Source organism: Electrona antarctica, assembly GCF_951216825.1.
Source record: "Electrona antarctica genome assembly, chromosome: 4".
NCBI lineage: Eukaryota > Metazoa > Chordata > Actinopteri > Myctophiformes > Myctophidae > Electrona > Electrona antarctica.
The window spans coordinates 55,481,870-55,508,055 of record NC_136809.1 but is presented as its reverse complement, the minus strand read 5'-3'; the positions used below and the strand labels follow the sequence as shown (position 1 = coordinate 55,508,055).

At 43.0% G+C, this 26,186-nt stretch overlaps 1 protein-coding gene across 2 annotated transcripts in view; it reads right to left on the bottom strand.

The window, feature by feature from the left end:
- Positions 1 to 481: 481 nt before the first annotated feature.
- The window catches only part of LOC306922041 (sodium/hydrogen exchanger 9B2), a 48,018-nt gene continuing 22,313 nt past the window's right edge, over positions 482 to 26,186 (bottom strand). For both annotated transcript variants that reach the window (XM_079499408.1, XM_079499409.1), the window contains exons 7-13: positions 23,842 to 24,017; positions 16,037 to 16,143; positions 14,197 to 14,346; positions 10,262 to 10,370; positions 6,832 to 6,968; positions 4,142 to 4,328; positions 482 to 621 (exon numbers count right to left, since the gene is read on the bottom strand). In XM_079499408.1, the coding sequence (XP_079355534.1) occupies positions 560 to 621; positions 4,142 to 4,328; positions 6,832 to 6,968; positions 10,262 to 10,370; positions 14,197 to 14,346; positions 16,037 to 16,143; positions 23,842 to 24,017 (928 nt within the window). In that variant the 3' untranslated portion in view covers positions 482 to 559. The remainder of the gene's footprint in view (positions 622 to 4,141; positions 4,329 to 6,831; positions 6,969 to 10,261; positions 10,371 to 14,196; positions 14,347 to 16,036; positions 16,144 to 23,841; positions 24,018 to 26,186) is intronic.

The window sequence follows — 26,186 nt, the reverse complement described above, 5'->3', positions numbered from 1 at the left end:
CGCACTACTCGGGGACCACTTGGCAGATTAGTGTGAAGGCTGCGTTCACCCAACCGTTCCCGGGACCGCATGGAGGTGGTCTCGGGACAGATTGAAGTGTGTACTCGGATACGGATCGATGCGATGTGAAAACATTGAATACAGTTGAGCGAAGTGTACTCGGATATGGATCGATTGCAATGTGAAAGCATTGAATACAGTTGTAGTGAAGTGTACTCGGATATGGATCCATTGCAATGTGAAAGCATTGAATACAGTTGTAGTGAAGTGTACTCGGATACGGATTGATTGCAGTGTGAAAGCATTGAATACAGTTACTCGGATAGGGATCGCTGCAATGTGAAAGCATTGAATACAGTTGAGTGAAGTGTACTCGGGGTGCAGTAAAATCGATGCCAATTTTGTGAATCATGTCCAGCGGGGGGACCAGGCGATCGTATTCGGGAAACCGTTTTGAATCAAACGGACTCGAATCTGTCCTAAAAGATAGCTCCACTATTACCCAGATGGTAGGTATATATACAGTTACATGAAGGTCTTTCATATGGTGTTGCTACTGTCAGAGGGTGCTCTCGTAGGTTATGGGAGTCTCGGTGTCGCCTTCGGCTCCTGCCGCGCTGCCTGCGTTTCGGGAAAGGTGGGAGAGAGAAAGACAAAGCGTTGCGTCAGTAACATAACGTCAGCCTCCAGCCCCCATGTTGGCCTAACTAACTCATCTAACCCATTTAGGCATAACCTCGAAATTTAAAAAAAATCTTCTAAATCCTCCAGTTTTCTGAAATAAATATTTTCACGATTTTTTCAAAAATAGCAGACTTACAAGCTCGTAGCGCGCCACTCTGTGGCGCGCTATGAGCTTGTAGATCTGCTATTTGTCAATAGCTAAATTGACCCCATTTGGTGTTTTAAGCATTATGTCCTAACATAATGCTTAAAACACCAAATGGGGTTCCCGCCCAAAATGGTCTAAAGCACAGTAAGCACTCTATTCTATAAGGGGCTGTCGCAATCACCACTAAACTACAGGCAGGTGTGTCATGAAAAACGCAGGGAAATTGATGGAAAACATGTTGGAAACTGTTTTGTCAATATTATTTTGTTATATAGGCCCAGTTAACAGTTTATACATGTTCCACGTAATTGTGAAGACAAATATAAATGTCTCAAAAGATTCAAAAAAATCCAAAAAGGTAGCACATCCAAAAATTAAATAAATGGCGGACACGTTTCCATTTCTTTATTGGCACACATCTGATGAAGGCTGCATAGCCGAAACGCGTAAGCGTTCCATTTTTACTTTGTCCGCCATTTATTTAATTTTTGGATGTGCTACCTTTTTGGAATTTATTTTAAATTCCTATTTTTTTAATGTATACTGGATTTGGGTTTGGCACTGCACTGAACACCATTGCTGATGTGCAACCTCTTTTTCTCATTTAAATATAAATGTAAATATAAATATAAAGGCCTAGTATGTAGGCCTTGTATTCCTTGTAGCCAATTGTGCAACAACCAAAAGTGTAACAACATTTCTGGACAAAGTCAAAGTATCTCAGTTATTGGCCTGATGTCGAAATAAATAAAAAGTCTTCTGAAAGAATATATATTCAAAGATTTGTGCCACATTTTCACAATTTTTCAAAAATAGCAGACCTACAAGCTCATAGCGCGCCACTCGGTGGCGCGCTATGAGCTTGTAGATCTGCTATTTTTCAATAGCTAAATTATAACATAATGTTTAAAACACCAAAAGGGGTTCCCGCCCGAAATGGATTAAAACATGAGGTTCTACCACAAGCCACGGGTCATGAATGAATGACCCACGTACACTTTTGCGAAAAGTGAAAAAGAGTGGTGAAACCGACAGCTCGTCGTATATATCTGAACAATGGACAATAGCACAGGTGTGTACAGGCACACGCAGTATACCACAAACTAAACAACGTCAATGCAAATTGTCATACTATCCCTGCGACGCAGAGCAACACTGCTTTTCATAATGGGACACCATCGCTGATAGAGACAAATCGGAGGCTTCGTACACTAGGGCATTCACTTCTAGTCATTTTTACTAGTTGACTAGTTGCCTAGTTTACTAGTCGACTACCTATTAACCTATTAACCTATTAACTACCTATTATGTAAAAAAAATAAAAAAAAAAAAAATAACTAACTATAACTATAATCTACTTGATCTTGAGGCCTACAAAATCGGGGGAAAAAAAATAAAATAAAAAAATATATATATATATTTTTTCTTATCAACTAGTCAACTAGTACCAACAAGGTCGACTAGTGGATTTACTAGTCGACTAGTAAACTAGTCGACTAGTTGCTTAATTCCCTATCGTACACACACAAAGAACAACTGTGCTGTGTGCTCTGCTTGTGTTTCATGGCCCGCCCCGTTGCTTTTCCAATGGAAGTCACGTGGTTTGTGGCTTCGTACACACATAAAGAACAACTGTGCTGTGCTCTGCCTGTGTTTCATGGCCCGCCCCGATGCTTTTTCCAATGGAAGTCACGTGGTTTTGACCGAGCACTTGTGTTTGATTGCCCCCCCTCCCCCCATCACACACACACAAACCACGTGACCTCCATTGGAAAAGCATTGAGGCGGCCATGAAACACGGACAGCACAGAGCATGTTCGTCTGATATGTGTGTGTACGAAGCCTAAGCGGGTGGGCAAGAGAATTACTAATTCATTATTCATTTACAATTTAGGCATTTAATATCAGACGCTCTTAACCCATTCTGGGCGGGAACCCCTTTTGGTGTTTTAACTAAGCATTATGTTATACTTTAGCTATTGAAAAATAGCAGATCTACAAGCTCATAGCGCGCCACCGAGTGGTGAAAATGCGGCACAAATCTTTGAATATATATTATTTCAGAGCGAACGTTTTTGTTATTTCGACGTCAGGCCTAAATGGATTAACCCATCAGAGCGATTTACAGTAAGCAAGAACAAAAAAACATGGTAATACATTCAAATACATACAAAATAGTCATCATGAATCATACGTATAAGCTAAGAACAGAGGGATATCTATATAATGAAACTATGTCTATACACTACAGAGTGCTATGTCTACATAAAACGCTATTTAAGTTACATAAGTTGAGCCTTTGCGTACGCCTGTAAGGTCGTCGACGCTAGGGCAAGTGCTACGGGGCTAAGATGGAGCCTGGGGGGTGGGTTTACACTTCAGACTATGGTGGAAGATTGGGAGTGAGTCTGAAGTTCTGACTGCAATGGGGGAGTGCATTCCCATAGTTTTGGAATGCACTTAACACAAATTATTGGGAGAAAGGGTAGAGCGAGTGGGGTGGGGTGGGGGTCATCATATGTGACTAAATTTGACTGAGGGACTGCCATTGGATTTTTTTTAATCGTTTTTTCATTTCATATGAAAGCAGGGAATCATAGCTTCAAATTGACATATTGGTTGTTCAGTTTGACCCACCAGTTTTGGAGATATGGCTTATAGAGTAATGTCTTGCAGAAAACAGTTGAGTTGAGAAAACAGGCTTGAAAGGTTCACTTCTGTGGTCTCTAACATTACACCTAGCTACATGTTTGGGCATTTATTTCATATTTACATGTCGATTTCAGCTCTGACACTTATTTCAGACATGCTCTAGTATTGTGAAGAGTCTGCCTGTGCTATTAACCCATTTTGGGCGGGAACCCCTTTTGGTGTTTTAAACATTATGTTGTAATTTAGCTATTGAAAAATAGCAGATCTACAAGCTCATAGCTATGAGCTTGTAGGTCTGCTATTTTTGAAAAATCGTGAAAATATTTATTTCAGAAAACTGGAGGATTTAGAAGAATGTTTTAAAAGTTTGAGGTTAGGCCTAAATGGGTTAAGCATTTATTTCATATTTATTTTTTATGTCGATTTCATCTCTGACACTTATTTCAGACATGCTCTAGTATGTGAAGAGTCTGCCTGTGCTATAAACTCATTTAAAAAGAAAATAAAGTTTTTCTCCTCTGGTGAAAAGCTGGAATTTGCGCGATGGCAGTCTCTCAGTCAAATCTGGTCACATATGTACGGGGCTGTGTCGTGTATAAACCTTACCTAAGAAAAAGGCGGATAAATTGTGTTTGACTGTGACTGATGATGGCTCACCCCAGGCGGACGGGCCCTTTGGCTTCTGCAGGAGGTAGGGTCCAGAGAGGCCGATGAGGAGGGCCCCTACGGGGGCCGTGAGGAGGATGGACAGCACGGCCACGGTCAGGACGTCCATGCCGTACTTCTGGGCTACCTCGTCGTTGTTGGACCTGGCCATGTCCAGCGCTGTGGAGCCGATGGCCGCCTGGGAGAGGGGTGGGGGGGGGGGGGGGGAAAGCAGTGTTGATTTGGTCGACTAAAACAGTGGTTCCCAAACTTTTTCGTGTCAAGGATCCCCAAATCAACATTTATTAGGCCACGGACCCCCCATTTGAAAACATATGCCAGTGACCTCGATAAGGGAGGATTTTTACGGCTCCAGCAGTGATTCCGAAACATTCCGAAACATTTCAAGGACCCCCAGTTTCACACGCATTATGCCATGGATCCACGATTGAATGGCATTTCTATCTCTGGTACCTGAATTTATATTGTAAAACCACTGTTAATTTAACTCTGAGCCAAATGGACCCTAACGGGTCCATTTGGTTCCATTTGTACACTCTCTGAGTTACAGACCCATAAGGGTCCATTTGGTTACAAATGATCATTTAGCTGGGGACCCCCTGGAACTCCCTCAAGGACCCCTGGGGGTCCCCGGACCACACTTTGGGAACCACTGGACTAAAACTAACAGAAAATGTTCGTCGACTACCTTTTTTTCCACTGACGGAAACTAAATGAAAACTAAGCTATGGTGACTGAAACCTGAGACTACATATATTGACACTTCCGTCAACAAATGAAAACTAGACTAAAATGTTAAGAAGGGACTATAGTGGACAAGAGATCCAGTATAAGTCGTTTTACACTTGGTTGCATGCTGAAAATAGCCGATCTACAAGCTCGCGACGCGTTGTCAGCTTGTAGATGGGCTATTTTCAGCAGTTGTAAAATCTGCCATTACGACGGCATCAAGGCCCGCCAAAATACACCTTAGTCGACCAAATCAACTGTAGATTTAGTCGACTAAAATCACATGACATTTAGTCGACTAAATCTAGAGTCGTCTAAATCTAGACTCACATTCCAGGTGACTAAAACTAAATGAAAACTATTCAAAAGACTATGACTAAAACTAAAATCAAATGTTGCTGCCAAAAACAACACAACAATAAAACATTGTCCACGTTTTTGTATTCAGGAAGTGAGGAGGAGCGCAACTGAACCTCTGTGAACACACACGTTCCTGGCTGGCTGACTTTATTACATTTTATTACATGGTTTGGTTGAATGCTCGATTCTGATTGGTCAATCGCTGAATTCTGTGGTCTGTTATTTCTTGATAATAGACCGCTCCGCTCTATAACAGACCGATGCCAAATGGCAGCTGGCCAGACGCAGCCAGCGCGACACTTAAGGAATATATTTTTTTTGTTATGTTTTGAGTCAATGTATTAATTTATGTTAGGTAGCCATGTAATAAGCGGGATAGTATCTGGCTATGGGTGGTCATTGTCGGGAGATAATTCACCTTCAGGGTGATTAACCTCCCTGTCGGTGAATTATCTCCCGGCAATGACCACCCATAGCCAGATATGATCCCGTACATGACTATGGGAACGGACCACCTATAGCCAGATATGATCCCGTACATGACTATGGGAACGGACCACCTATAGCCAGATATGATCCCGTACATGACTATGGGAACGTTCCTGGCGATACCCCGACTTTTATTACATTATGTTAATAACGTGCCATCAATATTGATACATTTGCAATGCCCCCCCCCCCCAGCACACATAGTTATGCTATACTGTATAGAGATCATCGGCTAAAATAAAAGCGTATTACTTATCGCACCTGTTCCTTATAGTGTGTCAAACAGGATCAATATACAAAGACTTAATGAATACTTCACTGGCTAGCCGGATCCCAAATAGCAGAGATTAAATGTTTATATTCACGGAGATAATAATCTCATCAGTAATAATCTCATCAGTGTTGTTTTCGTCGACTAAAACTAAGACGAAAAATGTCCGTCGACTACCTTTTTTTTCACTGACGAAAACCAAATGAAAACTAAGCTATGATGACTAAAACTAAGACTATATATAATATATATACTGCCAATTTCGTCAACAAATAAAAACTAGACTAAAATGTTAGGAAGGGACTAGAGGACAAGAGATCCAGTATAAGTCATTTTACACTTGTTGGTTGCATGCTGAAAATAGCCGATCTACAAGCTTGTGAGCTTGTAGATCTGCTATTTTCAGCAAAAAACACTTATTTCGACGGCACCAAGGCCCGCCAAAATGCATTTCAGTCGACTAAATGAACTGTAGATTTAGTCGACTAAAATCCTACGACATTTAGTCGACTAAACTCCTATGACATTTAGTCGACTAAAACTAAACTAAACACTAAGACATTCCGGGTGACTAAAATGTGACTAAAACTAAATGAAAACTATTCTACTAAAAACTATGACTAAAACTAAAAATCTAAATGTGCTGCCAAAAACAACACTGGGTGAAAAAATTCTAAATAAATATTTTCACGATTTTTCAAAAATAGCAGACCTACAAGCTCGTAGCGCGCCACTCGGTGGCGCGCTATGAGCTTGTAGATCTGCTATTTTTCAATAGCTAAATTATAACATAATGTTTAAAACACCAAAAGGGGTTCCCGCCCAAACCAACCTGCACGGTGGCCTTGGGCATCCACGCCAGGGAGATGAAGATCTTCTCCTTGAAGTTGAAGCCCGCACACATCACACAGAGGAAGGTGAAGAGGAGTCGAACCGTCAGCGCAATGAGCAGAGACGCTATGCCCAGACCTGACCCATGGGCGAGAAGACGAGTGCAAGTTAGAGGAGTCCAGTTAACCCAATTTTTTAAAATGCATTTTTTCTGAAAAACTTCATGTTGTAATGAAGTTGTAATGTAACACATTGTGTGCCCACACAACACTTAAAAAAAACCCCAGGGTGCCCACTTTTTACATTATTTCTTTTTGACATTTTTGGCATATTCTTTTTTATATAAAAACCAAAAAAAAATAAAAACGTCTTGGGCACTACATACGGGACGTTTCCCAGGACGTCTGTGGACGTCTTGGGCACACAAGCTGTGTAATATGCCGCCGACCCCCATCTGAAAATATGTTGTTCCAGGGACCCCCCCCAGAAGCAAAGATTTGAGTTAAAAACTGAAACTCTGAAAGGATATATATATTCAAAGATTTGAGGCATACAAAAAAAGTAGCAGACCTACAAGTTCATAGCGCGGCACTCGGTGCCGCGCTATGAGCTTGTAGATCTGCTATTTTCCAATAGCTAAAGTATAACATAATGCTTAAAACACCAAAAGGGGTTCCCGCCCAGAATGGGTTATATATTTCCCCAAACAGATGGACAGTACAGTGAATTAATCGATAACACCTGTGTGCCGCCAACAACAACAAGAACAACAATAACAATAACACCACATAATAATCCTCAATGCAAGAATAGAATGTAATAGAGGTATTTGTATTTTTTGTGCCGAACTGTGTGTTTGCATTACATATTCCTTTTTTTCATGAGAGAATATGGTTGCACGGTAGGCTGTAGCCCAGTGCTTCCCAAAGTGGGGTTCCTGAGGGAGTTCCAGGGGGTACCCAGCTAAATGATAGTTTTGGAACCAAATGGAGCCTTATGGGTCTGTAACTCTGAGAGTGTACAAATGTACATTTGTACACGCTCAAGAGTTAAAATAACATTGATTTTACAATATAAATTGGGGGTCCCAGAGATAGAAATATCATTAAATGGGGGTCGATAGACTAATGCATGTCAAACTGGGGGGGTCCTTAATTAAACAGGTTGAGAATCTTCTCTTATGAGGGGTCCCTGGCATCTTTTCAAATGGGGGGTCCGCGGGCCAATTAGTGTCAATTTGGGGGTCCTTGACATGAAAAAGTTTGGAAACCACTGCGGTAGCCGGTAGGAAATTATTTTAGAACTTTGCATTGCATTGCGTTTCTGTCATAAGCCTTTGGCTTTATATAAGATATGTCTATAGTATATTTTGTGTTGCCGTCATTCGACTTGGGCTTTATATGATATCTAGTATGTATCTGCTATATCAGTCATATCAAGATTTGGCTCTTCTTAACGATATCACAATATCCGCGATAATTGCAGGAAATTGTACGACACATCACAATAGCTGTAAAATGATAAGATCCCAGACCAAGAGCCCAGACTAGCTCTGGTCCATAGCTCTAATGTGTTTCATTTAGAGCTATGTTACTCTCAACTTCCGCCGCTCGCATGAATGCAGACCAGCCTCTCCTCTTTAGTGTAAATAAAAAGAACGTTTTTGCTACTCACCAAAACAAAGGCGGGTGTCATTAGAAAGCCACCCCACACAGCTACTGCTGTTATCCTGCGACGTCCCCTTATCATTCACTAAACTCACCCCACACAGCTACTGCTGTTGCCCTGCGATGTCCCCTTATCATTCACTAAACTCACCCCACACAGCTACTGCTGTTGTCCTGCGACGTCCCCTTATCATTCACTAAACTCACCCTACACAGCTGTTATCCTGTGACGTCCCCTTATCATTCACTAAACTCACCCCACACAGCTACTGCTGTTGTCCTGCGACGTCCCCTTATCATTCACTAAACTCACCCCACACAGCTACTGCTGTTGTCCTGCAACGTCCCCTTATCATTCACTAAACTCACCCCACACAGCTACTGCTGTTGTCCTGCGACGCCCCCTTATCATTCACTAAACTCACCCCACACAGCTACTGCTGTTATCCTGCGACGTCCCCTTATCATTCACTAAACTCACCCCACACAGCTACTGCTGTTGCCCTGCGACGTCCCCTTATCATTCACTAAACTCACCCCACACAGCTACTGCTGTTGTCCTGTGACGTCCCCTTATCATTCACTAAACTCACCCCACACAGCTACTGCTGTTGCCCTGCGACGTCCCCTTATCGTTCACTAAACTCACCCCACACAGCTACTGCTGTTGTCCTGCGACGTCCCCTTATCATTCACTAAACTCACCCCACACAGCTACTGCTGTTGTCCTGCAACGTCCCCTTATCATTCACTAAACTCAACCCACACAGCTACTGCTGTTGTCCTGCAACGTCCCCTTATCGTTCACTAAACTCACCCCACACAGCTACTGCTGTTGCCCTGCGACGTCCCCTTATCGTTCACTAAACTCAACCCACACAGCTACTGCTGTTGTCCTGCGACGTCCCCTTATCATTCACTAAACTCACCCCACACAGCTACTGCTGTTGTCCTGCAACGTCCCCTTATCATTCACTAAACTCACCCCACACAGCTACTGCTGTTGTCCTGCGACGTCCCCTTATCATTCACTAAACTCACCCCACACAGCTACTGCTGTTGCCCTGCAACGTCCCCTTATCATTCACTAAACTCACCCCACACAGCTACTGCTGTTGTCCTGCGACATCCCATTATCATTCACTAAACTCACCCCACACAGCTACTGCTGTTGTCCTGCGACGTCCCCTTATCATTCACTAAACTCACCCCACACAGCTGTTGTCCTGTGACGTCCCCTTATCATTCACTAAACTCACCCCACACAGCTACTGCTGTTGTCCTGCGACGTCCCCTTATCATTCACTAAACTCACCCCACACAGCTACTGCTGTTGTCCTGCGACGTCCCCTTATCGTTCACTAAACTCGCCCCACACAGAGCCGGTTGACAGTGGACTACTGAATAATTCACGTTTACTTTTTACCGTAGGTTTTTACTCTCAAGTCTCGAACTGGCGCTATTTTTTTCAACAGTGAAGTGAAGAGAAGCGCTGATGACAGAGTGGCGCTGATGACTTATCAGCAACAAACGTGGCTACGTTAACAGTTGACGTTATGAAATAAGAGTACTGCTGCTGGTGACAAAACAAATCCACAGAACGCTAGCGAATCAGGCTGGAACCCGGAGGCTATAAAAGAGATTTGCGTATACATGCAGTACATACACAAATGTGCGTATCTCTCACAACAATGGTAACACACACAGACACGATAAGATAAACTAGTAACGTATTTGTTTGCCTAATAAGCGGTGTGATCTTACCAACTGTGTTTCCCTCCAGCTGTGAGATTGTGATCTCGGCTCCGATGAGGCCAAACAGTAGAGGCTGGAACACCTCCCAGGCCATCCCCACGACCTCCTCCACCGCTTCCTACACACAGACACAGCATTATACAAACACACACACACAGTTGGATCTTTGCAAAAAATAACAAATATAGACGTGAACCCCTGCAGTTAAAGTAGGATCAGCAGCACAAGCTGACAAAACAACATGTATTTTTTGCACCACCTTCCAATGCCTGTCAGGGAATTACAAAGTAAGCAATGGACCAGTGGCTTTTCAACCCTTTTCACATCAAGGCTCGTTACTTTATTCAGCATTTGAGCCACGGAACCACCACTAAACTCTCTGGCCCAAAACTAAAGAATATTTTGTTGTCGTCGGACAATATTTTGTCCACGATGAGAGACAAACAGGCAAACGCTGACCAAAAAAAATAAAAAATAAATCTACATTCTCTAATTGTGTAGACTTCTTGTGAATTAAGTAATGCAGTTGTTTAACAATAATTTAACTCTTGAGAGCGTAAAATTAAATTAAATTTGAAGCTCTCAAGAGTTAACCCATTTTGGACTGAGGTCGATTAAAAAAAGGCTTCTACATCCTAAATTTTTTCTGAAAAACCCATGTTTCTATGTCAGTGGTGCTCAACCTTTTTCATGTCAAGGACCCCCAGAATGATCTCTATTGGGCCACGGACCCCCATCTCAAAATATGTAGCTTCAGGGACCCCCCAGAAGCCAATATTTTAGTTAAAAATGTTTGCTCTGAAATATATATTCAAAGATTTGCGACACATTTTCACGACTTTTCAAAAATAGCAGACCTACAAGTTCGTAGCGCGCCACTTGGTGGCATGCTACTAGCTTCATCATTGGTACGGTTGTCGTTTCTCAGGAGAAAATACAGCAGCATGACATTTGCCAGAGATAATAAAATATGCACAACTGCTCATGAAATGTTCCTTTCATGAATTCGCATTCATCTGTTGTTGAAATTAAAATCTTGCAGAATTTCAATAGATTTCTGAAGAAAGTTTAAGAAGAACTGACAACGTATGCAGTGTGAACTAGGAACGAGACAGGAAGCTATAAGAGGAAGAAGGGAAATTCTGTGCTGGTGGCATTATGTTGTGCTTTAGCTATTGCAAAATAGCAGATCTACAAGCTCGTAGCGCGGCACCGAGTGCCGCGCTACGAGCTTGTAGGTCTGCTATTTTTGAAAAATCGTGAAAATGTGGCCCAAATGTTTGAATATATTCTTTCAGAGTGAACGTTTTTAGCTCAAATCTTTGCTTCTGGGGGAGTCCCTGGAACAACATATTTTCAGATGGGGGTCGGTGGCCAAATACAGATCATTCTAGGGGTCCTTGACATTAAATAGTTTGAGAACCACTGACATGGAAACATGTTTTTAAGAGAAAACTGTCAGGATTTGTAGAATCGTCTAAAATCGGTCTAAATGGGTTAACCGTTATTTTAAACTTTAGCTGTTGAAAAATAGCAACAAAAAAAAAAGGCAAAATATCAGACCATGGAACAACACTTTCAGATGGCGATCGGCCAGGTCAATTACAGATAATACTCGGGTCGTTGACCTGAAATAGTTTGAGAACCACAGACATGGAAACATAGGGTTTTTCAGAAAACTGTCATGAATTTAGAAGACATTTTAGAATCTGGTCTCAGGTCTAAATGGATTATTAACCCTGTAACACCCGGATTAATATCTACTTGCAAAAAAGAGATTTCAACCATACTACTACTTTTTACTACTAGGACTTATCAGAGGAAATGATGTAAAAAAAATAAAGTTTTTTGCAAATTTTATGCACATTTATAATAATTATTAAAATAATAATAATAAATGAATAATTTACATTTGGGGGATATCTTTCACAATAATGAATAAAACATGTTCTAGACATTCTAATGATCACAAAAAACATATTAGTTATTTTACTTACTTTTATCAGGGTTAAAGGTCAAATGTCATAGGTAAAAAAATGTTCAAAATTGAGTCCATTGAGCCTCTGTGGAGGGTATTTATATGCAAATATCATGACCAATGGCATTGCAATGAAAATCAATGATGATGTTTAGGTGAAAAAAGAACATAAACATTTTTATTAATTAATTAATTACATTAATTAATCAATTAAAATATGTTGTATTATTGCAACGCTGGGTGTTACAGGGCTAAATGTGTCATGCATGTTGAAGTGTGTTGTTGTTGCTGACCTTGTCTTTGCCCCCAGCCCAGGCCATGCAGCCAGGAAGGCCAACACTAAAGGTACAGAGACCTCAAGAAACCAGTGTTGTTTTTAACAGAAATGTTCTATTTTAGTTTAGTCATAGTCTTTGGAATAAAACTTAAATTTAGTTTTAGTCACATTTTAGTCACCTGGAATGTCGATAGTTTTAGTCGACTAAATATCATAAGATTTTAGTCGACTAAATCTACAGTTGATTTAGTCGAACAAAATGTATTTTGTGGGCCTTGATGCCGTCGTAATGACTTTTTCAGCATGCAACCAATTGTAAAATGACTTCTACTGGATCTCTTGTCCACTAGTCCCTTCCTGACATTTTAGTCTAGTTTTTATTTGTTATTGTCAGTATATCTAGTCTTAGTTTAGACACCACAGCTTAGTTTTCATTTAGTTTCCATTTAGTTTTTGTCAGTGGAAAAGGGTAGTCGACGAAAAAAAAATGTGTCTTATTTTTAGTCGACAAAAGCAAATACTGTCCAGAACACAACACTAACCCATTTGGGTGGGAACCCCTTTTGGTGTTTTAACGAAGCATTATGTTATACTTTAGCTATTGAAAAATAGCAGATCTACAAGCTCATAGCGCGCCACCGAGTGGCGCGCTACGAGCTTGTAGGTCTGCTATTTTTGAAAAATCGCGAAAATACGGCACACATCTTTGAATATATATATATATTTCAGAGGACTTTTTTTTTATTTCGACATAAGGCCTAAATGGACTAAGGTACACAGAGGCCTCCAGAACACTGACCTTGTCTTTGTCCCAGCCCAGGCCCGCCAGGAAGGCCAACACTAAGGTACACAGGCCTCCAGAACACTGACCTTGTCCCAGCCCAGGCCCGCCAGGAAGGCCAACACTAAGGTACACAGGCCTCCAGAACACTGACCTTGTCCCAGCCCAGGCCCGCCAGGAAGGCCAACACTAAGGTACACAGGCCTCCAGAACACTGACCTTGTCCCAGCCCAGGCCCGCCAGGAAGGCCAACACTAAGGTACACAGAGGCCTCCAGAACACTGACCTTGTCCTTGTCCCAGCCCAGGCCCGCCAGGAAGGCCAACACTAAGGTACACAGGCCTCCAGAACACTGACCTTGTCTTTGTCCCAGCCCAGGCCCGCCAGGAAGGCCAACACTAAGGTACACAGGCCTCCAGAACACTGACCTTGTCCCAGCCCAGGCCTGCCAGGAAGGCCAACACTAAGGTACACAGGCCTCCAGAACACTGACCTTGTCTTTGTCCCAGCCCAGGCCCGCCAGGAAGGCCAACACTAAGGTACACAGAGGCCTCCAGAACACTGACCTTGTCTTTGTCCCAGCCCAGGCCCGCCAGGAAGGCCAACACTAAGGTACACAGGCCTCCAGAACACTGACCTTGTCTTTGTCCCAGCCCAGGCCTGCCAGGAAGGCCAACACTAAGGTACACAGGCCTCCAGAACACTGACCTTGTCCCAGCCCAGGCCCGCCAGGAAGGCCAACACTAAGGTACACAGGCCTCCAGAACACTGACCTTGTCCCAGCCCAGGCCCGCCAGGAAGGCCAACAAAAGGTACACAGGCCTCCAGAACACTGACCTTGTCTTTGTCCCAGCCCAGGCCCACCAGGAAGGCCAACACTAAGGTACACAGGCCTCCAGAACACTGACCTTGTCTTTGTCCCAGCCCAGGCCCGCCAGGAAGGCCAACACTAAGGTACACAGGCCTCCGGAACCAGGAAACCCGGCTTGGTTACTTCCAAACACTGCAAACACAGACAGGCCCAGCACCAAGAAGGAGCGCTTCATCACCAGGTGTTTCTATTATAGCAATGAAGTAAAAACAGGGGAAAAAATTATTAAAAATAAAAATACAACAATCATTCCACTATAGAGGGTATGCGCGTGACGTCATCATCATACCTGGAAGTTATGCGGGAATGCGAGTGGCAAAAAAATATATACTTTCTGGCCTTGACAGCACGTACATCCAAACAGAAAAGTCCTATTTTGATTGTATTAAAGGGATTGTGACATTTTTTTTTTTTTTGTAGGTATTCTGAGCTCAATTGCACCCAAAAAGCGTTAGCGTTTAACCATTTTGGGCGGGAACCCCTTTTGGTGTTTTAAGCATTATGTTAAGCTTTAGCTATTGGAAAATAGCAGATCTACAAGCTTGTAGGTCTGCTCTTTTTTGAAAAATCATGAAAATGTGGCGCAAATCTTTGAATGTATATCTTTTCAGAGCGAACGTTGTTAACTCAAATCTTTGCTTCTGGGGGGGGTGACATATCTTCAGATGGGGAGTCGGCGGCCAGTTACATATCATTTTTTGGGGTCCTTGACATGAAATATGGAGCACCACTGATATAGAAACATAGGTATTTCACTAAACTGTCAGGATTTAGAAGATGTTTTTTTTTTTTTTTTCTCAACGTCAGGCATGGGTTAAACTGTCTGATTTGCTCCAGTGCCTTCCTTCCTTCCTTCCTTCCTTCCTTCCTTCCTTCCTCCTGTCCTAACCTCTGAGATGCACCAGATTAGCCTGTCATAGGCTTGAGGCGCGGTTGGAACTCCCTTGTGCCTACAGTTCAACTGAATGTTGTATTAATGATCTGCTTTTTCTAAATAAAATCGGAAAGGTGTTTTTACCTGAGATCTGATTCTATAAATGTCTTCTACATCCTGACAGTTTTCTGAAAAAGCTATGTTTCTATGTCAGTCGATTTTTCAAAAATAGCAGACCTACAAGCTCGTAGCGCGCCACTCGGTGGCGTGCTATGAGCTTGTAGATCTGCTTTTTTTGAATAGCTAAAGCATAACATAATGCTAACACCAAAAGAGGTTCCCGCCCAAAATGGGTTAATATCTGCTTTTTCAAAATAAAATCGGAAAGGTGTTTTTAAACAAAATTAAAAAAACAGAATATAGATCACAAAACAGCTATGGATAGACTTGGTCTTTGGACATGGTCTGGACCCATACCTTTTTGACTTGAGAGCTACTTTCCAAATGACCATGGAGTGTGTATATCACGGATTTTTCTATTGGCATTAAAATGACAAAATTAAATTAATTTAAATTAATTAAATGGCAGAAGGCACAATCCACTGTTAATTAGGCTGGCCATAAGCCCGTTAATTCAAGTGTCAGATGCCAAATTATATATATATATTTTTAAATTATATATGATTTAGGGCCATGTCATGTGGTCTACCTGCACAACCTTTGTGATCTACTGGTAGATCGCGATCTACCTTTTGGGCACCCCTGGTCTGGACAAATATATATAACACTCAAAGGGCCCTATTATGCATGTCTTAAGTACCAGGTCTTATTACTTAACTTAAGACCTGGAGGCGTGATCAATGCCATTTGGCTATTCTGAGTGGCCAAACAGCATTGACCACGCCTCCAGGTCTTAAGTTAAGTCATAAGACCTGGTACTTAAGACACGCATAATAGGGCCCAAAGTGGCTAATGTAGTGGGATAATAACCGCTGACACATACCTGGTCCCGACTAGGGAAGTACTGGATGAGAAAGCCCAGGAGAAGCCCGGCGACCAGACCCCCCGCCACCTCCAGGACGCCCCGCAGAAGGTTGTACCATGTGCTGCCTGGAGGGGTCAAAGGGAACAGCGTGAATTAGGGGTGTAAAAAATCGATTTGAATTAGAATCGCGATTCCCCTTATGAACGATTAAAAATTTCCTTTTTTTTTAAATTATTATTATTATTTTTTAGATTATTTTTTTCCTGGTTACAGTTACAGGAGTTTTCACTACATGGTGTGTGTGATATGAAATGTAAGCTTACACTAATCACAGTAAACATCATGTCTTCAGTCATTTTCAAGTTACTGTAGTCAGTACTAGTCACTTCAGTTCAGCACAGCTGTATTGTATTGTAGTATTGAATCGAGAATCTTTTTGAATAGAGAATCATTTTGAATCTGGGAAAAAAAATGCTTTAGATTTTTTTTTTAAAATCGAATCGTGACCCCAAGAATCGGAATCGAATCGAATCGTGGGACACCCAAAGATTCACAGCCCTAGCGTGAATGATGCATCATTACAACCGACGCTCCGTTTCCGTCTGGTGTGTGCAAGCCAAAGGGATACCGGAGAACTCGCCCAGTTTACCAACTCGCCGCGGCGAAAATTATTCATCAATGTTCTTCATCGTTATGCTAACATGCTGTCTTCATCAGTGTAGTATGTCAAACCCACGGATGTTATGGTTCATTTCCAAAGTGATCAAATTATTTTGTGCAATTAAATGGTCAGCTAGAGATGATGATAAAAGGTTGAGTATGTTGAATACCAATGATAAGTAGGCCTACCAATTCAGGATATTGTTTACTAATGAATTACATTGTTGTTTACTTTGGTGTTTAACCCATTTTGGGCGGGAACCCCTTTTGGTGTTTTAAACATTATGTTATAATTTAGCTATTGAAAAATAGCAGATCTACAAGCTCATAGGTCTGCTATTTTTGAAAAATCGTAAAAATGTGGCGCAAATCTTTGAATAAATATTCTTTCAAAGTGGATGTTTTTAACTCAGGTCTAAATGGGTTAAACGTTTAGCATTCCTACTTTCTCTAGTGTCAACTCTAAACAACTATCCTCTTTCTCTCTCAATCCAATGCAATTTAAATTAAGGTTGAAGTAAAACTAAAATGCACTAAAACGCGGCGAGTCGGAAAGCTGGCGAGGTCTCCGGATACCTGTGCAAGGCCGTGGGAATTAACTCATTTTGGCCATGAGGACGCATCTGTGTCACCGTATAGCTTTTAACCACTTTAACCACTTCTTTAAACTTTAGCCGTTGAAACTACTGTTGACAAAGCTTATGAAGAAGTCAGCCAGTGCCATGTGTTCCCAATGCGATCTTACGGAAGCAGTACAGCGCATGGGGAGGGTGTTTTAACTAGCATCATGTTGTACTTTAGCTGTTGAAAAATAGCAGATCTACAAGCTCATAGCGCGGCACCGAGTGCCGCGAGTACGAGCTTGTAGGTCTGCTATTTTTGAAAAATCGTGAACATGTGGCGCGAATCTTTGAATATACTGTAATATTCTTTCAGAGCCAAAGTTTTGTTTGAATATATTCTTTCAGAGCGAACGTTTTGTTTGAATATATTCTTTCAGAGCGAACGTTTTGTTTGAATATATTCTTTCAGAGCGAACGTTTTTAACTCAAATCTTTGCTTCTGGGGAGGGGGGGGGGGGGGGGGTTGGGGGGGGGTCCCTGGAACAACATATTTTCAGATGGGGGGGGTCGGTGGAGAAATACAGATAATTCTGGGGGTCCTTGACATGAAATAGAAACATAGATATTGCAGAAAACTGTCAGGATTTAGAAGGCATTCGTAGAATTGAGCTCAGGTCTAAATGGCTTAAGCAGTTGTTTCACCCCCGTGTTAAAATGTTACGAGCCTATCCTAAGTTTATCATCTGTAGCTCGGTTCTGATGCCTTTACTTTTTGGAAACGATAACTGCGAAAAAGGGGTTTTTCGACCACCGTTTGTGGACGGCTCAACCCCCCCGTTCTACCGATGAAACCACAGAACCTCTTCTTCTCGGAGATAAAGCGCAGATATGAGGTTCCAAACGGAGCTATAACAGGCCACTTCATGTTTGGCATATATAACTCCTGAACCATAGCAGGTCACACACACTACAGTCCAATTCTCCTCCTGGATTCCTTTCACTTTGTGCTACGAGTACGTACTCCAAAACTCACACACATTGCTACACATTATCTCGTGAGTCAAGGTGTATCAGTCACACGCACGCACACACTGTGTGTGTGTGTGCGTGCGTGCGTGCGTGCGTGCGTGCGTGCGTGCGTGCGTGCGTGCGTGCGTGCGTGCGTGCGTGCGTGCGTGCGTGCGTGCGAGAGAGCAATGCACAGAGGCAAAGAATCCCTTGTGTGTGGTTGATTACACTCGGCCAATAAACTGATTCCGACCTCTTCTTGTTTTCTGTGTGCACTGCAGCCCTCATGAAAAAATAAACACGGTAAAGTCCACCGTGCGTCAAGCTGCTTCAGGCCGATGACACCGTTTAGCTCACAGCAGTGGTCTGAGACACTGACTCCCCCTGCTGTGCTCCTGACAAAGTTCAAACCAGTGTTTTTTGGGGGTTTTTTGGCAGTGTGTCAACTAGTCTCTCGAGACAGACTGTTGACGCGCATCAATATTCAAATTCAATTTCTGTGTGGAGTTTGCATGTTCTCCCGTGCAGTGTTGTCAAAATATTACTTTAACAGTAATATACTACTTATTACTTATTACTTTAAAAAAAAAGGAATAAAGTTACACTACTTATTACTCCCTGAGAAAGGTAACTAGTTACTTATTAGTTATTACTTTACTTTTTTCTCTCGCCTCCAGTAATTAGGTTGTTGTTCCGTGTTCCGGACGGTTTAAGGCCCGCCCTTCTGCATCCGATACTTCACACATACGTACCGACGAGTGTGCATCGTTTCCGTATCCGCTCTAGAGTCTAGATCTAGAGCGGATCAGCAGTCTGCAAAGCAACTCCACCCCAACCCAGTCTACCATTATAAATAAACACTCAAACCCACAGTTCTACCAAGGCTTGTGAAAATAGTAATAATGTAATATTATTACTCAAAATGTGAAAGTAACTAGTTAAGTTACAAATTACTGGAAAAAAGTAATAATATTACTGAAAGTAGTATATTACTTAAGTTACTTGACAACACAAAAAACATGCAGTAATCCTGGTCTCTAAACTGCCTCCCCCTGGCCAGCCGGGGCGCCTGATGGAGGGGAAAGGAACTGGTTGGAATAATGTGTTCCTTCCACGCGCTACGTCCAACCAGGGAAACTCCCCCCTGTCAGTTGTAAAGGAGCAACTTAGACACTCAGGCATGAAGGAAGCATGAGTTCAAGTCCGTTGCTCTCCCCATGTCCCCCATATATGGGGACTAGGTTGGCGGAGGGTGTGTAGAGCCCAGGATCACATTAGATAATTGACACAGGGGTGAAAAATTGGTTACAAAATCGTGGGATAAAATTTTGTTTAAAAAAAAATATATATATTCAAATTCAAAGCAGTGTTGATTTCGTCGACTAAATCTGAGACGAAAAATGTCCGTCGACTACCTTTTTTCACCGACGAAAACTAAACGGAAACTAAATGAAAACTAAGCTATGATGACTAAAACTAAGACTTAATATACTGACAATTTCTTCAACAAATAAAAACTAGACTGAAATGTTAGGAAGGGACTAGTGGACAAGAGATCCAGTATAAGTCATTTTACAATTCGTTGCATGCTGAAAATAGGTGATCTACAAGCTCACAACGCGTCGCGCTGCGACGCGTTGTGAGGTTGTAGATCACCTATTTTCAGCAAGTATAAAAACTGTCATTACAACGGCATCAAAGGCCCGCCTAAATACATTTTAAAGTCGACTAAATCAACTGTAGATTTAGTCGACTAAAACTAGACTAACACTAAAACATTCCGGGTGACTAAAATGTGACTGAAACTAAATCAAAACTAAAATACAAATTTGCTGCCAAAAAACACTGATTCAAAGGAAACTAGAAAAAGTGCCCTTCCGGGCACAGGTCTCCACCAGTGTGTGTGATGTTTGGCAAAATGTGTAGGAGTAATATATAAACGTGTGTGTGTGTGTGTGTGTGTGTGTGTGTGTGTGTGTGAGACGCGGCTTGGCCTGTTGTCAAGTGGCATTTCTTCCTCAGCCTAGTGGGAATATGCATGCACAGTTTCACCGCAATCGGACGCTGCGTTGAGTAGTTGTGGCGATTTGTACAAAACGGGTACAAAGCGGGCTACTCCTGAAAAGTTTAGAAGCCAATCGTAGCCAATGAGGGTGGATTCTGAGAAATCAAACAAACCCGTCTTGATCACATGACTATGGAGAACATGTGTACTGATTTGCGTGAAATTTGGATAAAATCTGAAGGAGTAATATTAGAAAATGTGTTTTACATATGTCGGCCTCCTGGTGGCGCTATAAAGAGCAGATGTGAAAAATTCCAGGCAAAGGTTTTTCCTTGGCCTCTAGGGAGTTGGCATACAAAGTTATCCACAGATCCATGCAGTTAGAGGTAAAAAAAACCTTTCGGCCAGTTATAGCGCCACCATGAGGCTGAGTTGAAAATGTTCATGTGGCATTTCTTCCTCGGCCTAGTGGGAATGTGCGTGCACAATTTCACGGAAATCACACGATGTGTTCATGATTTGCAGCATTTTGTTTGAAACTGAGCACTCCTGCGAACTTTGGAAGCCAATCTTAGCCAATCAGGATGGAGTCTGAGAAATCTGAAAGACCTGTTTCGTTGAATGGCTCTAGAGAGACTGTGTACCAATTTGTGTGATGTTTGGACAAAATCTGTAGGTGTACTGTCCAAAAACTTGTTTTGCACAAAGCGGCCTCCTGGTGGCGCTATAACAGGCCGTTCTGGAAAATGTGGGGCAGAGGTTCATCGTTGGCATCCAGGGAGTGTGTGTGCAAAGTTTGGCATCGACCGGGTTAACGGTGCCGGAGATTAGCTGGTAACAGACGGACGGAAGGACACACACACACGGACACACACACGGACGGAGTGCAAAACATACTCTCTCCCCATGCCTTCGGCCTGGTGGAGACAAACAGGGCGCTGTTTTTTTCCCCCTTTATTTGCCGATGGGTTCTCAGCAGCAGTGTTGATTTTGACAGCAAATTTTGATTTTAGTTTTAGTCATAGTCTCTTGAATAGTTTTCACGTAGTTTTAGTCACATTTTAGTCACCTGGAATGTTTTAGTGTTAATCTAGTGTTGATCAGGGCGACACGTTGTGAGCTTGTAGATCGGCTATTTTCAGCATGCAAACCAAGAGTAAAATGACTTACACTGGATCTCTCGTCCACTATAGTCCCTTCTGAACATTTTAGTCTAGTTTATAAAAGTGTCACTATATTTAGTCTTAAGTTTTAGTCATCGTAGCTTAGTTTTCATTTTGTTCTCGGTAGTCGACGGACATTTTCCATCATAGTTTTTGAGTGGTGCAACCACTCCAAGGAACAGCAATGTCCGTGTTCACCTATGTGACTCGTGTTCACCTATGTGACTCGTGTTAATGTGTGTGACCCATGTGTGACTCATGAGTACCAGTAGGGGCGCTGTTGTGGCAGAAACAGAGACAGAGAGATGCACTGTTGCCTGCTAATGAGAGAGAGAGAGAGAGAGAGAGTGGGGGGGGGGATTTGCACCACTCAGTTCACACGGGTGTGATTTTAAGTCGACAAAATGAACAGCGGGTTCCCAGATCGTGTCAAACGCTGACTCTGCATCGCTGCAGGTCATGCTCTGCAGGATGCCTCTCTCCGCCAGAGAGATAAACCGGTGTTGGATTTCAACCTAGAACCGTTTTCTCCTCTCACTCTCTCACGTGGAAAAAAACAAACAAAACACAACTCCTCCTCCTCCTGCTGCTGCTGCTGCTGCTCAGTGGAAAAAGTACTCAATTGTTTTGCTTAACCCATTTTGACCTGAGATCAGATTCTAAAAATGTCTTCTACATCCTGACAGTTTTCTGAAAAAGCTATGTTTCTATGTCAGTGGTTCTTCGATTTTTCAAAAATAGCAGACCTACAAGCTCATAGCGCGCCACTCGGTGGCGCGCTATGAGCTTGTAGATCTGCTATTTTTCAATAGCTAAAGCATAACATAATGCTAACCGCCCAAAATGCGTTAAGTAAAAGTACCAATACTGCAATTTAGAAGTACTTACGTTACAATTAAAAGTACGGAATTGAAAATGTACTTTGAGTGAAAGTACAAAAGTATTGGCATCAAAATGTACTTATAGTACTAAAAGTAAAAGTATTCATATTGCAGAATGTCCCATTTCACAAGTTCAAAATGTGTACAACGTCTATTCAAAATAGCCGATCTACAAGCTCACTGAGCTTGTAGATCGGCTATTTTCAAATGGCCAAAAAAAGGATAGGGTTGAAGTGGTTAATGTATGTCTTCTAATCAAAACGCCAAACTAACTAGTAACTAAAGATTTCAAATGATTGCAGTGAAGTAAAAGTACTGGAAGTTGGAAATACTCAAGTAAAGTACAAATACCTCAAAATTGTACTTGTAATTGTACCGTTTCAGCGCTAGCATTTATTGAAAAATTAGGATCTAATTCACGCCAGCATTTTTTCCAGTCGAGCTCTTATTTTGAAAAGCCACAGTTCCACTCTACCGGAAGTAGATTATCCTAGGACGCTCAACGGAGCCGAGACAGGCCTTGTTTACAATATGAATCCAAACCGGGGCTCTGGAGGGCTCCACATCGCCGGCTCTGTGCTGTCAAAGAAACGCTGTTTTGACCAAAATGCCATCTGGGACAAGGAATAGGAGATACAGGCGATTGAAAGAAACGGATAGAATGGATTATTATGGCGACGATGATCTAAGAAGGACGATCCAGTGCTGTGACAACAACATAGCTAGCTAACCGGCTAACGTAAGTAGCATTATGGCTCGATCGATCGAATGCACTATAAAAGCGCAATTGCCATGGCGTTAAGCGTTAGTATCAAAATGAGGCTTCAATTGGCATTAATCAACAGCAATGGCGCTGAAAGTATTAAAGGAGCATTCAGTGATTTGGGTGATTTGGAAAACCACCCAGTCCGCCCCGGTAACAAAATGTGCACATGCACGCTCTACAGTGGGGGGAAGTGCAACAGGCCAACAGCATGTGCACCAAGGCCCGCCCCCACTCGATCATGATTGGAGGAAGGCCCCTCTCATGAAGGTTTTGCCACCCGCCACCAAAACTGAAACTAGGGTTTTTTGACCCCAGGGGCTCACTGGGGACAGGGAGGATTTCCTTATATGGTCAGCACACTCTATAGTAGGGAGGATTATCCAGAGAAAAAGAAAAAATAAGTGATATTTGAATGAATCCATTGAGACCTGGAACGCATCCATGTCACGTTAGCGTTTAACCACATTAACCATTAACCCATTTTGGGCGGGAACCCCTTTTGGTGTTTTAAACATTATGTTATAATTTAGCTATTGAAAAATAGCAGATCTACAAGCTCATAGCGCGCCACCGAGTGGCGCGCTATGAACTTGTAGGTCTGCTATTTTTGAAAAATCGTTAAAATGTGCCTCAAATCTTTCCGAAAATTGTCATGATTTAGAAAACTTTTTTTTTTTAATTTCGACGTCGGGCCTGAATGGGTTAAGTCAAATCACTGAATATACCTTTAAGTAAAGTACTTAGTTATACTTTCCACCACTGCTGCTGCTCGCTCACCTGTGGCGAAGGCCATGCCCATGCACGTGGTGAAGCCCGTGATGGCCAGGATGTCGTCGAAGCTTCCCGCCGCCATCAGGAGCGTGGGAATGCCTTGCTCCAGGCCGTAGCCGTCCTTCTGCAGCATGAGCATGGAGGGAACCACCACGGCCGGAGACACGGCGCCCAGCACGAAACTATACCAGGGTGAGAAGAAGAACAACACCACTTCATTAGTTCATTTAACCCATTTTGGACTGAGGTCGATAAAAAAAAGGCTTCTAAATCCTCATTTTTGTCTGAAAAAACATGTTTCTATGTCAGTGGTGCTCAACCTTTTTCATGTCAAGGACCCCCAGAATTATCTTTATTGGGCCACGGACCCCCAATGTGTAGTTCCAGGGACGCCCCAGAAGCCAATATTTTAGTTAAAAATGTTCGCTCTGAAATATATATTCAAAGATTTGTGCCACATTTTCATAACTTTTAAAAAATAGCAGACCTACAAGCTCATAGCGTGCCACCGAGTGGCGCGCTATGAGCTTGTAGGTCTGCTATTTTTCAATAGCTAAAGTATAACATAATGCTTTAACACCAAAAGGTGTTCCCGCCAAGAATGGGTTAAACACCCATTCAGGAAGACTAGCTTTTGTCAAGGCAAAAGCTAATGGTGATCCTTATAAACAATAAAACAATAAACCCCAGTATGAAGCCCCCCAGGGGGCAGTAATGTGGTATTTACCCCAGTATGAAGGCCCACAGGAGACAGTAATGTGGTATTTACCCCAGTATGAAGCCCCACACCCAGGGGGCAGTAATGTGGTATTTACCCCAGTATGAAGCCCCACACCCAGGGGCAGTAATGTGGTATTTACCACAGTATGAAGGCCCACAGGGGGCAGTAATGTGGTATTTACCCCAGTATGAAGGCCCACAGGGGGCAGTAATGTGGTATTTACCCCAGTATGAAGGCCCACGGGGGGCAGTAATGTGGTATTTACCCCAGTATGAAGCCCTCCAGGGGGCAGTAATGTGGTATTTACCCCAGTATGAAGCCCCACACCCAGGGGGCAGTAATGTGGTATTTACCCCAGTATGAAGGTCCACGGGGGGCAGTAATGTGGTATTTACCCCAGTATGAAGCCCCACACCCAGGGGGCAGTAATGTGGTATTTACCCCAGTATGAAGGCCCACAGGGGGCAGTAATGTGGTATTTACCCCAGTATGAAGCCCCACAGGGGGCAGTAATGTGGTATTTACCCCAGTATGAAGCCCTCCAGGAGGCAGTAATGTGGTATTTACCCCAGTATGAAGCCCTCCAGGGGGCAGTAATGTGGTATTTACCCCAGTATGAAGCCCCCCAGGGGGCAGTAATGTGGTATTTACCCCAGTATGAAACCCCACAGGGGGCAGTAATGTGGTATTTACCCCAGTATGAAGCCCCACATGGGGCAGTAGTGTTGTATTTACCCCAGTATGAAGGCCCACAGGGGGCAGTAATGTGGTATTTATCCCAGGATAAAGCCCCACACCCAGGGGGCAGTAATGTGGTATTTACCCCAGTATGAAGCCCCGCAGGGGGCAGTAATGTGGTATTTATCCCAGGATAAAGCCCCACACCCAGGGGGCAGTAATGTGGTATTTACCCCAGTATGAAGGCCCACAGGGGGCAGTAATGTGGTATTTACCCCAGTATGAAGGCCCACAGGGGGCAGTAATGTGGTATTTACCCCAGTATGAAGCCCCACAGGGGGCAGTAATGTGGTATTTACCCCAGTATGAAGCCCCACACCCAGGGGGCAGTAAAGTGGTATTTACCCCAGTATGAAGCCCTCCAGGGGGCAGTAATGTGGTATTTACCCCAGTATGAAGGCCCACAGGGGGCAGTAATGTGGTATTTACCCCAGTATGAAACCCCACAGGGGGCAGTAATGTGGTATTTACCCCAGTATGAAGGCCCACAGGGGCAGTAATGTGGTATTTACCCCAGTATGAAGGCCCCACAGGGGACAGTACTGTGGTATTTACCCCAGTATGAAGGCCCACAGGGGGCAGTAATGTGGTATTTACCCCAGTATGAAGCCCCACAGGGGGCAGTAATGTGGTATTTACCCCAGTATGAAGCCCCACACCCAGGGGGCAGTAAAGTGGTATTTACCCCAGTATGAAGCCCTCCAGGGGGCAGTAATGTGGTATTTACCCCAGTATGAAGCCCCACAGGGGGCAGTAATGTGGTATTTACCCCAGTATGAAGGCCCACAGGGGGCAGTAATGTGGTATTTACCCCAGTATGAAGCCCTCCAGGGGGCAGTAATGTGGTATTTACCCCAGTATGAAGGTCCACGGGGGGCAGTAATGTGGTATT